Below are 18,805 nucleotides of genomic sequence, written 5' to 3' on the forward strand. Positions count from 1 at the left end.
AATCCTCTAATTTGTCTAGGACCCTCTGTATCCTATCCCTACCACCAGCATATCTACCTCTCCTCCCAGTTTAGTGTCATCTGCAAACTTGCTGAGGGTGCAGTCCACGCCATCCTCCAGATCGTTAATGAAGATATTGAACAAAATCGGCTTCAGGACTGACCCTTGGGGCACTCCGCTTGATACGGGCTGCCAACTAGACATGGAGCCATTGATCACTATCCGTTGAGCCAGCTTTCTATCCACCTTATAGTCCATTCATCCAGCCCATACTTCTTTAACTTGTTGGTACAGGTTAGTTCTGGATTCATGGAATTCCTGTATTCTTTTTCCATCTCTTCCTCCCTCAGTCTTCCAAACCTCAGATTTCCCTCTAATAGTTGTGAGAACTGTGCTTATTATCAGTCAGAAAGTGGGACAAGCAGCCTCCTCAGAATTTATTGCCACTGCTTTCAAAAGTAACATTTTTCAAAAAATGACTGATAAAGGGTTAGTTTCTTTCTTCTTCTTTTTTTTTTTTTTGGTCCCATCATCATGAGGGCTAAAAGGAACGCTCATCCCTTTTAGAAAATACCATGTTACTGCATTCTATATTTTGTGCTGTTTCAGATGGGACTGTTTGTTGGGACAGAACACTTCGTGTGCAGCAGCAAAGTTGGCTCAGTGTGGTATGAGGGTGAAAGGTGACATAATAACTTTTTTTAAAAAAGTGGAACTTTTTTCGTTGAAGATGCTACATTTCAGAAAGTTTTACCTTAAAAGAATATTGATTTATTGCAGCTATTAAACTGCTCTCCACTGTCCCTGCAAGAAGTTCATCTTATTTTTGACTTGAGGCTTTCAAATGAAAAAGAGGGAGTAATGAAATGAAATGGAACTTGTCTCTTTATAGTCAATGTGACTTTTGAACTGTGCTGTGCTTTAAGTTGGTGGAAGATCATGGAAAATTTCAATATAACTGGCAACCTTTTTTGCTTTTGTAGTTGAAAGGTCTGTTTTTGTGTCTGGTGTTTGTGAGGCAATCTTCAACATGTATCTATAGTATTAAGTATAAAACTATACTAGTAGTAGCATTCTCCAAGAAATAGAAGTATGCTTCATGCCAAAGTAAAAGTGGCATTTTACAACCTATGTACAGACTGTGGAACATATAAACATGATGACTGAAATAAATGAAATTGAAAGCACCCAAGGCAAACATCACATTGTATAACCATTAAGTATTGTATACTTGTCCGAATATATGAGTAAATGAATTGCTGAGAATGAAAGGAATAAAGATAAATAGAGTAGAACTTCAGAGTTAGAAACACCAGAGTTACAAACTGACCAGTCAACCACACACCTCATTTGGAACCGGTAGTACTCAATCACGCAGCAGAGACCAAAAAAAGAAAATACTGTACAGTACACTACTGCGTTAAACATAAACTACTTAAAAAAAAGGGAAAGTTAAAAAAAAGATTTGACAAGGTAAGGAAACTGTTTTTGTGCTTGTTTCATTTAAATTAAGATGGTTAAAAGCAGCATTTTTCTTCTGCATAGTAAAGCTGCAAAGTGGTATTAAGTCAATGTTCAGCTGTAAACGTTTGAAAGAACAACCATAATGTTTTGTTCAGTTACAAACATTTCAGAGTTATGAACAACCTCCATTCCTGAGATGTTCGTAACTCCAAGGTTCTACTGTACTCTCTAGTACATTCTACTGTACTCTATAGTAAATTATTTATAGTACATTACTATAGATAGGATATGGAGTTTGTATTGGGAAAACTATTGTCTCTTGGGTTAAAAACATGATCCTAAGTATTAGAGTGCTGTAGATGACCTTTCTCAATGGAGATTGATCCCAAAGATTTTTCTTATGTGCTAAAATCCCCATTTTTTGTGTTTCGTTCTGTCCCATTGAAATATGTACTATTATCCTATACTTCTGCTAAGTATTCTGTATTGTACTCAGAGGGTTATAGGACCTTGTGTTTGCCAGTTGTAGAATTCCAGAATTAATACTGCTGTTTACAAAGGAAGGAGGCGATTGCACATCTCTAGTAAATACTTAGTATTAAAAGTTTCAAGAATTTTGAGCATGTAGCATTACAGTACATGTGTATTTAATGGTCAAAGTATTCAGTGATACATTACAAAGTACATTAACCCATAGGATAAACAGTCCCTTAGTTATGCTGAGATTGATCCTCAGCTGCTAATCTGTCAAGTTAAGAATCATAGAACCAAAAGCCACGACAAATGTGTTATTCTCAACAATAGAACCAAAATGATCCTACTGAAATTGGGATCCTATTGAAATGGCATATATCTTTTCCAAAAAATAAAAAAGAAAGACATTGAACTCAAATAACATACAATTAATAACAGTAGTCTGACTTTAAGATAGTATGCAAATATAAGAGAAATTAATCACCAGTAACTGTATTTATTTATTGTGTGTGTGTACATACATAAATAAAATATAGTATATAGCTGCTTGCAAATCAACATTCTTGGCTTATACACACCTACTGTTGTGAGCTTCGAAACATCTAAAAGAGCAGTGCTCATTGGGGCCACACATGTATTGCCATCCCCAGGCATTCAAAAGCAATAAGCCTGACTCCCCAAAACTCATGAGATTGTCTTAAAACTCACAAGATTAAAATAATACATTTTATTTCATTTTATTTGTTTTGTGCCTTTTGAGTCTTTAGGGTTCACATTTTCAAGGTTTGCTCCACAAATATGAGAGCTAGAAACTTTTTTTTAGTTGGTTAGTTGAGATTTTCATGTAATCATATTACTTCAGGAGCTGGGACTTCAAGAAGAACACCAAATATTCTGAGACTTGTGATAAAGTTGCAGAGCTGGCGGCATTGCAAATGCCCCTTTTCAGATACAAACAAAGAGAAGCTAAAAAAGGAACCTTGGCATGCCTCCATCCACAGTTGTTTCTACTAAATTAAAAAAAATTATTGGGTGAGGTAGATGGATCTGCAGATGCAATGTACCTGAAAAGCAGATACCAGCAAAATAACTTTTCTTTCTCCTTTGCTAATTGTTATGCAGATTCTCAATCACAGGGGATATAGGAAACCAAAACCCAATATTAACCACCCAAGAAGGAGGGCAGAGGAGGCCTAATTTAAACAATGATTACAGAACTGCCCTCTGAAGGGAGCATTTTAAGAGAGTAATGCCTGACTGGCAATTCATGTGGTAGTTTTACAAATTTTGGTCCTAGGCACAGTAAGCATGCCATTGAAGCTGTAACTAGGCCTACTGGAGTGAGGTATCTGACCCTAAAGAATACTAGCTAGATCATAACAGACCTGCATATATAGCCTAATTCATGTAAAAAGTCATTGAATAAAACTAAGATTCCTTGTAAGATAAGGGTGAAATGAGAGCGGTTGGTGCAGTGGTGCCCCATTCAATCGTCTCAGTTGCTAAATAGTCTTGCTCAAATTGTTTGGAGGCACTAGTATGCCAGTGGTCTGCTAAACTGTGATGGGGAGGGCTCACACATCATAAAAGTGTAGATCTGTAGAGGGCATTCTGAAGGAGAATCAGTTGCTAAGCCTGTAGCTTCATCTTTAACTCACAGCATACTCTTCAATTTTGCTAAAATCTGCTGGTTTCTTCATGATATCTGCTGCAATATCTAAGAAACAAGAGCCTAACTCTGAATTTCTTTGCTTGCATTGGTTTTATGTCAGACCTTTGGTATAGCTTTTGTGTGCATTGATAAATAATATATAAACCTGGTCTTGCATTGAGCCAGTTTGACGGTTGTTGCCATACCAGCATTTCTCCAGCAATGCTGTAATCTGCACCGTGGGGCCAGCCTACTCCATTGGTGATCAAGTGAAATATGACACTGAACAGTAGTAGTGCTGTTGGGTGACCTCCAACAGCTATTCCTCTGTGGCCTCTTGTTTCCTGACTGACTCTCTCTTCTCCTGGAGAATAGAATTGATGTCCACTCCTTTCTGAGGGTATGTCTACACTGCACCTGGGAGCATACTTCCCAGGGTGGGTAGACAGACACACACTAGGTCTGCTTGAGATAGTGTGCTAAAAATATCTCTGTGGCCATGGTGGTATGGGTGGTGGCTTGTCTTAGCCACCTGAGTACATAACCTGGGAGTCGGGCAGGTATGTATAATATAGTCATCCCTCTGCCCTGAGGAGGAGGAAAAGAACACACAGCTTCCCTGTCCACATAAGACAGAGAATGGGGAAAGGAAAAGAACTTCCCCAACCCATTTTGTGGGAAAGGCCAAAGAGGATTCTCGCCATCAATAAGGCTTGACAAATATACCCTTACTCCTATTAACCTGAGAGAAAAGGCAATAAAGAAATGGCAGGGGACAGAGAGAAAACAACTTTAAAGTTAAGACATTGTTCTAGCTATTCATGTTACTGTCTTTTATTATATTTCCTTGACAAAAAGGGGACCTCAAAGGCAGGAGATTCCACTTTAAACCCTTGGGGAGGCAACAGATTGTGGCCTGAGAGGAAAGGGACTCTGAGGTGACAGTAGCTCAGGAGTAGGGAACATAGATACAAGTTGTTTTTTTTCCAGTTAGAGCACAGATAAACCTGAACTCTTGTATTTCATAAAAGTTTGTGTTGCTCTGTCACACTCCTGCTCTTGAGATAAAGGTCAGCCAATTACTTATGGAAACCACGTAGCCACACACCACCCATTGGGAGAGCGAGGGAAGGAGCGTGAAGATACAGTGATCGTCAGTTGCTAAATAGACCAACAGAAGAATGAAATACCATCTTTTAATAATGAAAAGGTTAAGTTAAACTCTGATCAGAAATCGTTTTTTCCAGGGTCAGCTAGTATAACGTAATGTCTGCACTTGGATAATTGCTAATTTAATTGACCTTCATTCTTCTCTCCATGTCCTGCCCCTCTGTGTTAGCTCACTCGATAGATGGAAGATGTCCTCTTTTAATCTTTATTCCTTTTATCTTATTCCTTCCCGCTCCCGCCCCCACCCCATCTCATTTAAACTCCTACCATGTTCCCTTGATCCGGACTCTCTTTTCCTAACATTTGAATTCTGACACCTTTCACTAACTCCATTGCTTCTCCTCTTCCTTTCTGCCACTGAGCACTGTTGGCAAAAAATCTGGCATGCTGATTCTTTTTATGCTTTTAAATCTGCCGTAAATTCCATTCAAACTGTGCTCTTTGTTCTGTAAGCAAGTCCCAATGCCATTCTGGAGACTTGGCATTTAAGGTTTAATGAAGCCTTCCATTTTAAACCACGTTTGGCCCTTTTTACTACACCCAAATTTGTCAATCTACCTAACGTTTTTGAGGTTTTATGTTATGCCAGGACAAACATTTTCTAGAGTGTCTGAGGCAAATCTGAGAGACTGGGGAGTCCAAAAAATGACACAATCTCACTTTATGGATATATTTCTAATCTATTTATTTCATTTTTGCTCATCATAACTCAAAAATGGGCTGGTCTAGATACTGCAGCTCTGGTTTAAACCTTGGTTTAAATTGGTAAATTACTGAATTATTGTAGATGATTATAGCAGAATTATTGTAGATGATTATACCACTTTGCACTGCCAGATTGGCGGTAAAGAGGCCAAGGTAAAAATAAGAATCAGACCCTTAAGTGTTTATAAAAGTCATGAATTTTTATAAGATTGTGACCAAGACATTGTTAGTGAGAAATGTGAGTTTAAAACAAATTTTTCTATAATATAAGAAGGGGAAGATGAGAGAGAAGGAGATGAAAGGAGAGAATTATATTATGGAAGACCCAACACAGTTAAGTCTCACTGTCTCCTTTCTCTTATATAATCAGACATATTTTTGTTCTCTTCTGGTGTCTGTCTGAAACAAAAATTGAGCTTGTACCAGGCCATGATATTCCTTAATATACGGGAGTGTCTATAGGAACAGTGCTGCTTATTCACCTTTTAGCAGATTGGTCATTCTTAATTAATCAGATCTTATAGCAACATTGTAGGTAAAACAAAATCTTAATGTATTATATGAAGGCTTAAAGCTGCATTCCAACATCTGTATTATTTATTTATTTGGTGTATGCAATCCGGTCAAGCCAAGCCGCAGCATTCTTGTAAACAATGTTCAAGGCGCAAAGACCTCCAGGATGTTGAGTCATTTTGCAGTCTCCAAAAATATGTGTCATGGTTTGTGGTTGCCCACACTGACATAATGGACTGTCTGTAAAACGCCACCAAAATTCCACTGCTGCATCTGTATTAAATAGTAACAACATATTGCAATGTATTTTCTCTGCATTAGTACACCACTTGACTCTTGGGCTGCAATTTGATGAGACACAAGCCAGGGGTATATAGAGATATATAGATATTCATATGAGCTATATTGTATCTATATGTGTGTGTGTGTGTGAGAAAGAGAGTTTGCACACGGATGGTTTATAATTTCTAATTTCACAATAAAACATATTAGCCAACACAACAGGTTAAGACAACTCGTAGGTATGTTGTACAAAAATGTAATTGTGAATCTCGGTTCATTAAAGAAGAAGCTGACTAGTAATAGCCTGAACAATGATAAAAAAAGATGGCAATCATACTATCATGAACCAACAACTTTTGTCATCAATATTGACTCTTTTCTCCCCACAGGAAATTAGTGTTTCCGTTGTTGACTTTCCATCATTTCGATTTTATTTTGTCATTCCCTGTGTGTACCATGACGTCTGCTAATCTCTGTCCAAGCAACTGGTGGTTTAGGAAAGTTGAGTGGAACTTTTTAGTAGAGTGTGAAATAGTTTGTTTTCATATATATCAAGATTAAGGTATTTTTATCCAGCTGATACAGGGACATTCTAACATGCTGGTTTTAAAACTGCTAGGCTTCTTCAGACATTAGATCTCTGATTAATCATCTGGCCAGTGGTTTATTTAATGTTCTTTTATCAAAGGAGAGCTGCCTAAGAGAAGCAAAAATATAAGCACATAGTTTAATCTCTTAGTTCTTTTCCTCAGTTTGATTTTTGTTTCTTTCATTTTACAGCCTTTATCCCTTCCTTGGCTCACCTTTGTCGTCTTGAGATCCGGTCCATTTTAAAAAGTGAACACCTACGATCTGACCAGTTTATCCGTAAATTACCATTGCCCACTTGTCTACAGGACTATCTGCTGTATTTAGATATATTGAGAATAAATGGCATTCCAGAACATTCCAGAATTCAGGGTGAATTGGATGAAGGAACATTTTGCCCAACTCATTCCGGTTCAGAAGACACCAAGAAGGGAAGCATGTGGTGCTGATGCTTGATATTCCAACTGCCTGAGTCTGGACCCAAATGTTGCAGACTTTATGAATGTCAATTAGCAGACTCCACAGGAGAGCTACTGTATTTGCTACTCTAGTAAAGGGTTTTTTCACATTGCAGTTTACCTTTTAATTAGAAGTATGTTGCAAGTTATGATGTTCTCAACTACATGGAAAGCTTTAAAAAAATCTGTTCTAGTCCCTTCGTTTGTATTCTTTCTTTCAAAAGAAAATTCCTTCCTCTTATGTGGTAATGTTCAGTGAACATAGTTTCTAGATAGCTATCTCTGTCAGTCACTAAATTAATGTGAAAAATCCTATTACAAATACTATACATGCCAAACAAAATGTTTTAAAGTCAAAAATTACAAATTATATGAGTATTCTGTACTTACATGTTGAGAAATGATCTAGGTGAGCCAGACATCTGAGATCACTGAATGTCCAAAAGGAAAGTGCTTGTTGAGGTAGGTCTGATCCTTTCTGTTTTAATTTGTACGAATTAATTAATCTATAATTAGTTGCTTCTATTCTGCCTTCCATGAAAATGTCTTAGGATATTCATTTTTCCATAAAACTATACATAGTATTTTATTTGCAAAACAAGAATACTTCCTCCAACCCAACTTTAAAGACATGAAAATGAAATTTTTGGTACTTCAGAGATGCAGATCAGGTTTATGCACATACTCGATAGAAGAAAAAAGCAATATTCAGATTAGTGTTTGAACAGCACATACTACAGTGGTATTTGGAATGATGTTATAGTAGAATTGAAATGCTGCAATAATCCCAAATGTCATGTTCAGATTCATGGACTATTTATTCTAGTTTCTTAGAAATTAGAGTACAAAAGGAATTCAGGTTCACTATGAGTGTGGTGATTTGTCCTCTTACCAGTAATTACTCTAAAACATATTTTGGAGTTTCTTACTAATTCTTTTATCAGGAGATTAAGCACCTACCTGATCAGTGATCCCATATCTGCTGGTTGCAAAGAGGAGTTCAATCTGCTGAATGTATTTATTTTTTCTTTAATTACATAGCATTGACAATCTCTGTTCTGATTGGTAATGACTTGAGTTCTGGCCCTGTTTGGGATATTTCTGGAGATGGAATGTCTCTTCTTGCTGGCTACCCTCACTTCTACTTTTCTGTTAGCAAAGTGCCAACTGTGTCACATATCTAGAGCTGACCATGGTCAGGAATGCAAACAATGGTGGATATTGTATCTTAAATTTAAAAAAAAAATACTGCTGGGTTGGAAAAGTTAGCCAGCCTTCATAAATGGAAATGCAAACTATACACATGAGTGAGAACAGTCAGTTCAAGTTCCTTCTTGCCTTCAAAAGATCTTGTTACCTTAGGCACCTTTATTTCCACATGAGGTCTGTAGCGAGAGGAATTTGATAACACTGTGTAGAGATGTGCCTGTGTACTGAGCTGTACCAGAGTGCATATGTTCATTCTTAGGATACAATGCTAACGTTGTAATAATTGGTATCAACTATATTTTCCATGTGTTATCAAACCGTTTGTCTCATTTAATAAACAATTTAAGAAGAAAATTTCCATGTTGGAGTTCTTACCAGATTTCAACATGCTTGCCTTTGGGTCAGTCTCATCTAGTCTCCCCGCAATTGTAATTTTTGTAGGCATGGTTCTCAAACGTTCATAGTGTGCACCAATGTTCCTTCTAATTTTTTCCATCCAGATGCGGAATTAATTTTGTTATGTGCACCAGTATCAAGGTAATGTGCAAATGTGCATCACCAGTAGAAACCTAGATATAATATATATATTTTAAAAGTTACCATAGGGATAATTACTCCAGCCAGGACAGGTTAGACATTCATAGATTCATAGATACTAAGGTCAGAAGGGACCATTATGATCATCTAGTCCGACCTCCTGCACAACGCAGGCCACAGAATGTCACCCACCCACTCCTGAACTCACTACTCAAAGAATTAAATTTAAGCATAAGAGAGAAATAAAATTATTAAATGCATCGACCAGTCAAAAAACCAAAATAACAACACTTTGAAAGAATAAAATTACAGAGAATAAATGTGCATTGCAGGAAGTACCAAGAAGTAACCACAACAGCAACAAAAGTATGTGTTGGGAGGTGAGTGTGAAAGAGACGGTGTGTGTGTGTGTGAGATAGATAGAAACTTTGTGTGTGTGAGGGATAGAGACTCTGTGTTTGCGTCAAAATAGAGACAGTGTGTGTGTATGTGTGAGAGAGGGACAGACTCTGTGTGTGTGTGTATGTGTGTGAGAGAGAGAGACAAAGAGTGTGTGTGTGTGAGAGAGAGAGAGATACAGAGACAGTGTGTATGTACTGGCTGCTGGGGAAGCCTATGAGAGACTGTGCACTGTCTCTCTAAGGAACCCACTGGGAAGCTCAGAACTCAGCAGCTGAGCTCTCCTGCTCCTGAGCCCTGTCCCCTCTGCCCTGCTCTGCGGCGACAGGGTACATGGGCAGGGGGGAGGGGAGCACCCTGACATCAGTGCCCCTTCCCCCCACACCCCGCTCTGTACAGCCAGCATGAGGGTCCCAGGAGCAGCTGGCCAGGGGCTCTAAGGCAGAGGGCAGGAGCAACGCAGCTACAGAGCAGTAGGGGAAGAGGCACCTGAACACATGCCGCTGTGCGCCACTCTGCTAATCAAGTGCACAGCACTTGATTCACTCCTGGGCAGCCGCACGACCACGCAGCTTAGAGGGGACACAGGTGTGCACCACATCTTAATAGAAACAGGTTCCTGGATCACGTCCATTCCCTTTCACAATTGTGCAGCCCATTTTCTGCTCCTGTAAGTGATCACATAAGGGCCAGTGGCAACTAAAGCAATTGTTTATATGGAAAAGTAATAATAAAGTATTATGTATTTTTAGCTGTCTTTCAATGCAATTTAGCAGCTGGAAATAGGAGGTGATTGCCAGCCAGCTCAATCTCATTGTGGATCCCGATAGTTGCTCCATAGACCACCATGGACCAAAGACCACAGCTGGAGAACCTAATCTTCAGAAACTCATCATCTTTGGTTTTAAACTCAAAGCGTTGTTAAATGTGAAAGAGCAGGTAATTAAAAACAGAAGAGGCCAAATGTATCCTTCAAATGTCAAAATGACTGTGTTTTTAGTAATGTAGACTGCAGGTGTGTCTTTCATAAAATGGTAAAACAGTGTAACACAAATGCATTATTGTACAGATCTCACCAGTCAAAACTTTCTGTCTCCTTGCTTGTATTTCATGTATGCCCCTAATAGGTGAAGTGGAACAAGTGATAATTGCAATTGGAACAATGAGATTCAGGAATAATATGTGTTTGTCTCTCTTATCAGTTAAGGGTTATCATAACGTTTTACTCACTGGTTTACCATTTGGATGATAAAGCTAACCATGAGTCAGTAAAAAAATGCTAATTTTCACTCTTCTTCTGACAAGACAAAGTATGTGGAGAAGAAGGTATATGTGGTGACCTTATAGGCCAATTATTTCAGAACTATAAATAATATGAAATTCTGAGGTTAATATGCATATTTGATCAAATAATGTGAACGTTCCTCTTGAACTAATTCAGAAGATCACTCTGGCAAAAGAATAAATAGAGGTTAGTTTGTTAATAGTATTTTCCCTCCCAAAGTGCTTACAGAGCTAAATCTCAGGATTTGAGCTGCCCCTCCCCCCTCAAGTCCAACTGTTACCTTACATTTCTAATTGGGCTGACTCCTGTCTCCCCTTCCGTTTCTGTTAGCATGTAAAATAGAAAAAAACGCATTTGCCAAGGCCAAAGTCTGGTAGATTCTGAATTTCAAGACCCTGAATCCGAAGAAACTGTCTCATGATACCTTGTCACTGCTGAGCATTTTGAAATATGAGCACTTATGATGCTCCCATACATTTCTTCAGCTGGATTACCTGCATCCTTGGAATCCGTGACAGGTAATGTCTTAGACTGGTTCATCAAGGGTGAGCATGTCATGCGCTATGTTCCAGAAATATGGAATGGTATATGGAGTGGCATGTACATTGAAACTATCTTCATGAAGTGTGCCATGGTGCTATCATTTGGATTACTCTGAAACCAGAAACTCTCAAGACTTGGGCCCATATATGCAGCTGCCTGGTGGAAGACATTGCAAATATAAATGTCACCTATCAGGCACAATACAAGAGATCCACAAAGAAGAAATGAAGTCAAGAATTACTACAGATGCATATCTCTGGTTTCCTACTAATGGCTTCTCTATCCATTGCATTGATCTGTTAGACCTCCCAGTAAGCACCCAGAGGCAATAATAAATGTTGTCAGTGGCGAAGTGACACTACCATCAGTCAGTGTGGATGATGTACTTACAATTGGAATTGCCAAATGGAAGAATCTGAATGTAGCTGGCCCCACAGGGTTCTGTGATGCAATACCAAGGAGAGCAGAGACACTGACAATAACAACAAGAAAAAGCATATATAGGTTGATCCAGCAAAGGTATTTGACTCTAACCTTATCTATTCAAGAGTGATAGGCCTACAAACAAGTTCATGAGAGGTTGATGACAAGCATATTTGATCATATATATTGGCTCCTGTACGAACTTCAATGTTCAATGACTGGTGACATGAGGATTGCCAAGGCTAAGACTAACCTAAAAAAGCAGCTGCAGACAGAGTTGTCAACTAGACATATTTCACAAGAAGTCACCAGTACAGTCACTGACAGTTCAACAGTTCTTTGGCCAGCAAGTAGTATCGTCCGGAACTTTGACCAATTTCAGAGTCTACATTCAACGTAAGCTGACAGCAGATATGCATAGCACCTTGTCTTTGACAGGTACAAAGACATGAGCGCAAAGACTGTCACAAGATCTAGCAAAGTTACAAAAGCACCTAGAATGCATCAGTTGGATACAAGTGCACAGATACCTCTACAGAAAGTTGTCTTGGTGTGTACTGAAAATAAGAAACAGTTGATATGATATCATTTGTTAAGAGCTCATTCAAGACAAGAAGTTTCACCAACGACACACTCTATACCACAAGCTAGACATCACAGGGAGAGACAACAAGCCAGCTGAAATAAAGTAGGAAAGTGTTCTGATTAACAGAGAAGATATGGCCACGTCGCATGAGGAAGCTGACAGCATTCTTATATAAGAAATGGTGATGATTGCAAAAGAGAAACTGGTGGGAATATCAGTATTATTGGATGACATTGACATATTTGTCTTACTCTTGCACCATTATCTTGAACAGGGCCTAACATCTTTAGTGATTATGGAACCCCCAGCCCAGCCAAGTGCTGTAATAGATATCCATGCTACCTCAGAGCAACACTTGAGTATTGTACCAGGACTGTTAGCTGACCATGCACTCTCAGGCTGTGAGATAGTAACTTCCTGTTTTGACTTCGACAAAGGCACAGTGTTGAAGATTCTGTAAGCTGGATACTCCCTCTCTCTGCTGCGTGACATCAATGCATCAATGCCTGGTTGTACGGTACAGACAATTAAATTGTGCCTGCATGTCAGAAGCATGGCAGAAATCATGGACAGGGAAAATTGGCAAACGTATCATGTCAATGCCAAAGCTGAAGCATTTATAGAAAATGTAAAACCAGCACATATTCAGGCATGTATGTGGAAAAGTGCTGTGGATCTTCTAGATGCATTGCCACTTGATCCACTGCAGAATGGATGGAGACATGACAGTTCCAAGTTTCTGTTTCCAAAAACTGCACCAGACAATGTTTCACTTGCTCCTTTAGACATTTTGAAGTTCATCCAGTGCTCCTGTGAGAGTGATGCACCTTGTAAATGAGACAGCGCCAAACTGCCGGGCACCACATTCTTTGGAACGGGAAGTGGCAAGGGGGGATGAAATGTCAATGTTTCAAAATGCTCAACAGTGTCGTCAGGCAGATTCTTGTGATGTCTTTAGATGCTGAATCCAGAAAAAAACCTCGTATGGACCCTAAAAAAAGCAAGGTTGGCCAGAATAACTGCTGGACTACCAAGGAGAGTTGTGCATATGAACAACTGACAGAACCCACTGTGCTTTCCACAAGCAGCCCAAAAAGGGCATTCTTTGTAGAAAAAGCGGGGATGGCTGAGCAGTACCCCTGTGGCCCACTCCCTACTGCTTATTCTTCACTGTAAGTCCATGTAAGAGTGAGTTCTTACATAGTCCACCCCCCAGACAAGTAGTAGCTGGTACAGGCCAATTGCACAGAGTCACAAATCCCAAGAGCAGGAGCTAGGCGACAGTCACGGCCGCAGCCGTAGCACTCACCTTTTACAACGAGCAAGGTACCAATACAGCATCCCCCTGACTGAGCTGGTCAGGAGTTTAGCTTGCAACAGTGGTAAAAGTGAACTCCCTCCACTCCAGCCAAAGAAAAGGGAGTTAGTTTATTAGTCACTGGTACGTGCTACTCATCTCTCTGCTACTACAGTTTGTCACGAGTGAGACAGCTGCCATACAACGCAGCCCCCGTTCCCAAGGGAGATGTATTGGCACATCATGAGCGTGTAGGTAGACAGTTGCAGAAAGCTTGAGTCCCAGTGCTGCAAAGGCCATGCCACAGGACCAAGGAGGTGAATGTTCCACGCCACCATCTCCAACTACAGCTGTGAAAAGTTAGGCTTCGTATTAGCACATAACAAGTAAGAAAATGCAGCGTGATAAACCCAGCCAACATACAACAGATCGAGTCTAAAAAAATATGCTCAATACACCATCAAAAGACCCTGATTATCTCACAAGAAGGCAGCCCAGAACTTGAAACAAAAGCCACACCTCTGCTAGGTAGCATGGCTACAGGAATTTCCTAAACCAGTCCCACAACCACATCTAGTGTTGCTGACCTGGAAAATCTACCCCCTACATTACTAGGAGGAGACTCTGCAATTTTCAGCCTGCACCGCCGTCTCTTCCTGGAAAATCTACTGCCAACTAGTGTCATCACCATGTTACTCACCAGAGCAGCATCTAATAAGCACATTCAGGCATGGCAGCAATGGGCTGGACTATTGTTTGTCATATAAAAAGATCTGCTCTTTCACCCACCATCTCCGAAGGACAAGATGCTGGCAGATGAGTGGGGCAACCTAAGGACGCTTTTGTCACGTTGCTACTGCTGATGTAGCTAACATTGTACAGGCTGCTATACAAGATGTATTATATAAGTAACTGTCCAAAGACCTAGACTGCCCCTCCGAGATCATTTCACTTGTGGTTATGCAATGTAAATATATTGACAGAATAAAGCACAATTTCTGAATCATCAACATAGAGTGCTTTCTTATATTGTGTTTACAAAGTCTCTGTACATATTGTGCATTGCAGGCTACATTGTGTTAATCTGTGGCATATTAGTTAATCTGAAGCTATTTCAAAGATTTGCATGTGTCCACTATACTAATGCAAATATACCTGGGAATCTTACACATGTGAGAGACCACCCATTCTTATAACTACATATTGGTTTCCTAAAACACAAAGCACAACTGAGGTGCAATCTGCTTCTGACAGGGTTCTGTTCTGTTCTGCTCAGACTATGGTGACATGCTCAGGGCAGACAGAGGGAAAATATAGTTAAATTACCACAAACCTGAGGAAAGGAATGGGCCTCGAATATTAGGCCACATCTTTCATGCAAACAGCACCATAATTTAGGAGGGTTTGGATGTACTGGGAAACTGAAAAGAGGGCTGAGAAAAGGAATGTGTGTTATAAGGAACTCCCCAGAAATCTTTTTACAAATGAACAATGTCAAAGCAGAAACAAACAGCTGGCAGCAGCACTGGTCTCTATTCAAACTGGCCCACACAGCTGTTGTCGCTACAGGGAATTGTTACAACACATCCAGTGTGCACATATGTGCGAACAAAGTGGCTGATAAGAAAGCCCAAGTGTTCACTTACAATAACACCCAGTCTGCCATGTGCACATCAGTGGTGTTTAAATACAAATTTAGAATATTACTTCACTTCATTTTTCTGCGTATCCATGCGGCTACTTATATTCCCTTGTTGTATCTGAGGCCTTGGTGGGTGAAATTTGAGAGAAAGGGGTGGGGTGTTACCTAGTAGCTTAACTCTGTAACTACAGAGCCATAATGTGCTATCAGGAAGCCATGGGATCACCATCATACCACTACTGTGAGGAATTAATGATACATAGATGGCATACAGGTTGTTATCTATTTATTTCACTGTGTCATTTTAACCTTCATTAGCTCTATGGGCAGGTGGAAAGATTTTAAAAATAAACAATTTAATTCATGCTTTGTAAGGACATTTAAAAAAAACCTCCCTAAAACCAGCTGCCAGATGAAACTCCTCCCAGATATGGTTTTGTAATTAGCCCCATGCTTATGGTGACCATTCTGAGTTTTCTGTGGGAGGGGTATACACAAACAACTACCTGGGGTGTACTGCCTTGGGTGGTTATAGGGCATGTACCTAGCTAGATAGTATGATTGGCTGCTAAGTGTTAAACACTGAAAATGCCCCTCCTGGTTTTGGGCTGGCTGGATGTAGGAGTGATGATCTGGATTATTAATACAACATAAGATTTGTGGCTTCTGCTACAGTGAAATCCTGTGTAATTACAGGCAGGACCTGTAACACCACCTATTATTAAGGTTGTCCCAACACTTCCCATTATAAGATCCTGTTTTCAGTTACTTATAATTTTGCCAAACTTTAACCATTTGGGTTGACATTTTTCGTGACGTGTCTGTCTCAGGCTGTTCTTTGTTTGTTTGTTTTTCAACCAGAATTGTTTAGCCTTTTTCAAGAATGAGGTTAGGAAAAATATTTTTTGCCCATGTGAGATTCTGGTGGCCTTTTCTTTGAACATCTCTAGTGCCCAATACTTTGGAGCAGGGTCTTGAAATGTAGCAGGAGGGTGGCCTTTATGTCAGGGATGAGCCTTTTGCCATCCCAACGAAAATCTGCCCAAATTTGGCCAAGTTACAAGCCATTGCAAATAGTAGTTTGCACATGCTCAATAGAGCCTTCTTAGATTTTAGCAGCTTAATTTTCTGAAGATTCCATCTGCATTGGGCATGCCCTAGCCTGGGACTAAGCAGGATTTTCCATGCAATTGTATTTCTGGGTTGCTGTAGGTCAGGCTGGGTCCAGACAGTTTGTCTTTGCTGTGCTCTCAGTGACCCTCTGCTGGGCCCAGCCAGGCTGGAGGAATAAGTTGCTTGAGTTGAATGCAGAGGGGTAAAAGCTGGATTTATGGGAGCGATGGGGGATTTCACTGGGACAAGGAGTCTTCTGGGGGGATTGGGATTGGGGGTTCTGGTGGAAGGGTACTGGGAGTTGTGGTGGGAGACAGACTGGGCATTGAGGTGGAATGGGGGCTGTCTTGACAAGGAGATTGGAACTGAGAGCCAGTGGGGCCTGGGAAGCGGGGAGGGTGGCAGATCTGATGAGGAGCTCTAGGGGGCAGGGCAGGAACTGGGCCTGTCTGGACAAAAACTGGGAATAGGAACCAGGGATTTTCCAGACAAAGGAAATGCAGTAGATCTAATCTACCTGCATCTAGTAAAGAATTTGATACAGTTCACCACAGAAAATCATTAGTGAAAATAGAGAAGATGGGGATTAATACAAGAATCAAAAGAGAGGCCAGGAACTAGTTAAAGGGGAGACTACAACAAGTCATGTTGAAAAGTGAACTGTCAGGGTGGAGGGAGGTTACTAATGGAGTTCCTCAAGGACTGGTTTTAGGACCAATCTTATTTAACATTTTCATCAGTGACCTTGACACCAAAAGTGAGAGTGTGCTAATAACATTTGTGAATGATACAAAGTTGAGAGGTATTGCCGATTTGGAGGAGGACCGGACCATCATACAAGATTTGGACAAACTTGAAAACTGGAGCAATAGAAATGGGATGAAATTTAATAGTGCAAAGTGCAAGTTCATGCAGTTAGGGACTGACATCAAGAATTTTTGCTATAAGCTGGGGATTTATCAATTGGAAGTGACAGAGGAGGAGAAAGACCTGGGTGTATTGCTGATCACATGATCACAGGATGACTATGAGCTACCAATGTGTTGCAGCTATGAAAAAGGCTAATTCAATCTAGGATGCATCAGGCAAGGTATTTCCAGTAGATATAAAGTATTATTGCCATTATATAAGGCACTGGTGAGACATCATCTGGAATACGGAGTGCAGTTCTGGTCTCCCATCTTTAAGAAAGAGTAATTCAACCGATGATGAGAGGAATGGAAAATGTATTTTACAAGAGGAAACTCAAAGAACTTGGCTTGTTTAACCTAACCAAATGAAGGATGAGGGGAGATACGATTGCTCTCTATAAATACATCAGAGGGATAAACACCACGGTGAGAGAGGAGTTATTTAAGTTAAGGACCAATGCTGGCACAAGACCAAATTGATATAAACTGGCCATTAATAATTTTAGGTTTAAAAAACCATCAGAGGAGTGAAGTTCTGGAACAGTTGTCCAAGGGATGTAGTGGGGCCAAAAAACTTAACTTGTTTTAAGACTGAGCTTGATAAGATTGTGGAGAGGATGGCACGAAGACACTGCCTGCAATGGCATATGGCCCATCCACAATTGCTATTAGCAAATATCTCCAAAGGCCAGAGATGGGATACTTTCGTCGGGGAGAGCTCTGAGTTACTACAGCATATTCTTTTCCCTGTGTCTGGCTGGTGTGTCTTTCCCACATACTCAAGGTTTAACTGATTGCTATATTTGGGATCAGGAAGGAATTTTCCTCCAGGTCAGATTGGCAAAGATCCTAGGGGAGCTTTGCCTTTATCTGCAGGGTGGGGCATGGGTCACTTGCTGGTTTGAACTAGAGTAAGTGGTGGATTCTCTGTGACTTGAAGTCTTTGCATTAAGATTTGAGGACTTCAGTAACTTAGCACAGGTTATGGGCCTACTACAGGAGGGAAGGATGATGTTCTGTGGCCTGCAATATGCAGCTCAGATTAGAAGATCATGATGGTCCCTTCTGGAAGATGATAGAGCAAGGTGACTGGGACTGTGATGGGAATCCAGAGGAGTGAGACTATGACTTGCTGGGCAAGGAGACTGAGACTAGGGTGAGAAACCTGATGGGTGGAGACTGGCACTGGCTAAATGAGGACAATGAGACTGAGATGAAGAGCCAGGGATGAGAAAGAGGTAGATCTGAAACAGGAACAGATTGAGAGGGACAGAGCAGAAGGGGTCATGCTTTGAGGGATAGGCATGAGAGTCTGTGCCCCCTAGCACACACCATTCCAGAACCTGGAATGGAACCCAAGATTCCCAAGTCTCACCAGTCCTCTGCTGTCAGCAAATATCTGCAAAACCTACTGGCAACACATGTGTCTCATCCCCCTCTACTACTGGGCTACACAGAAGATGACTGCCTGCTTCTGCTATCAGTTACTCCATTAGCTTAATGACAGGTTTCAGAGTCGCAGCCGTGTTAGCCTGTATCCGTAAAAAGAAAAGGA

General features: G+C 40.4%; 1 protein-coding gene across 4 annotated transcripts in view; it reads left to right on the forward strand.

Moving 5' to 3' along the window:
* Positions 1 to 8,538, forward strand: part of ASB3 (ankyrin repeat and SOCS box containing 3) — a 128,241-nt gene extending 119,703 nt beyond the window's left edge. For 3 of the 4 annotated variants that reach the window (XM_073339169.1, XM_073339170.1, XM_073339171.1), the window contains one exon: positions 7,040 to 8,538. In XM_073339169.1, the coding sequence (XP_073195270.1) occupies positions 7,040 to 7,296 (257 nt within the window). In that variant the 3' untranslated portion in view covers positions 7,297 to 8,538. Of the gene's footprint in view, positions 1 to 69; positions 295 to 7,039 lie in introns of all 4 variants that reach the window. The other variant, XR_012158276.1, reaches the window with a different exon arrangement.
* The last annotated feature ends 10,267 nt before the right edge of the window (positions 8,539 to 18,805 follow it).

This window comes from Lepidochelys kempii, chromosome 3 (assembly GCF_965140265.1).
Source record: "Lepidochelys kempii isolate rLepKem1 chromosome 3, rLepKem1.hap2, whole genome shotgun sequence".
Lineage (NCBI taxonomy): Eukaryota > Metazoa > Chordata > Testudines > Cheloniidae > Lepidochelys > Lepidochelys kempii.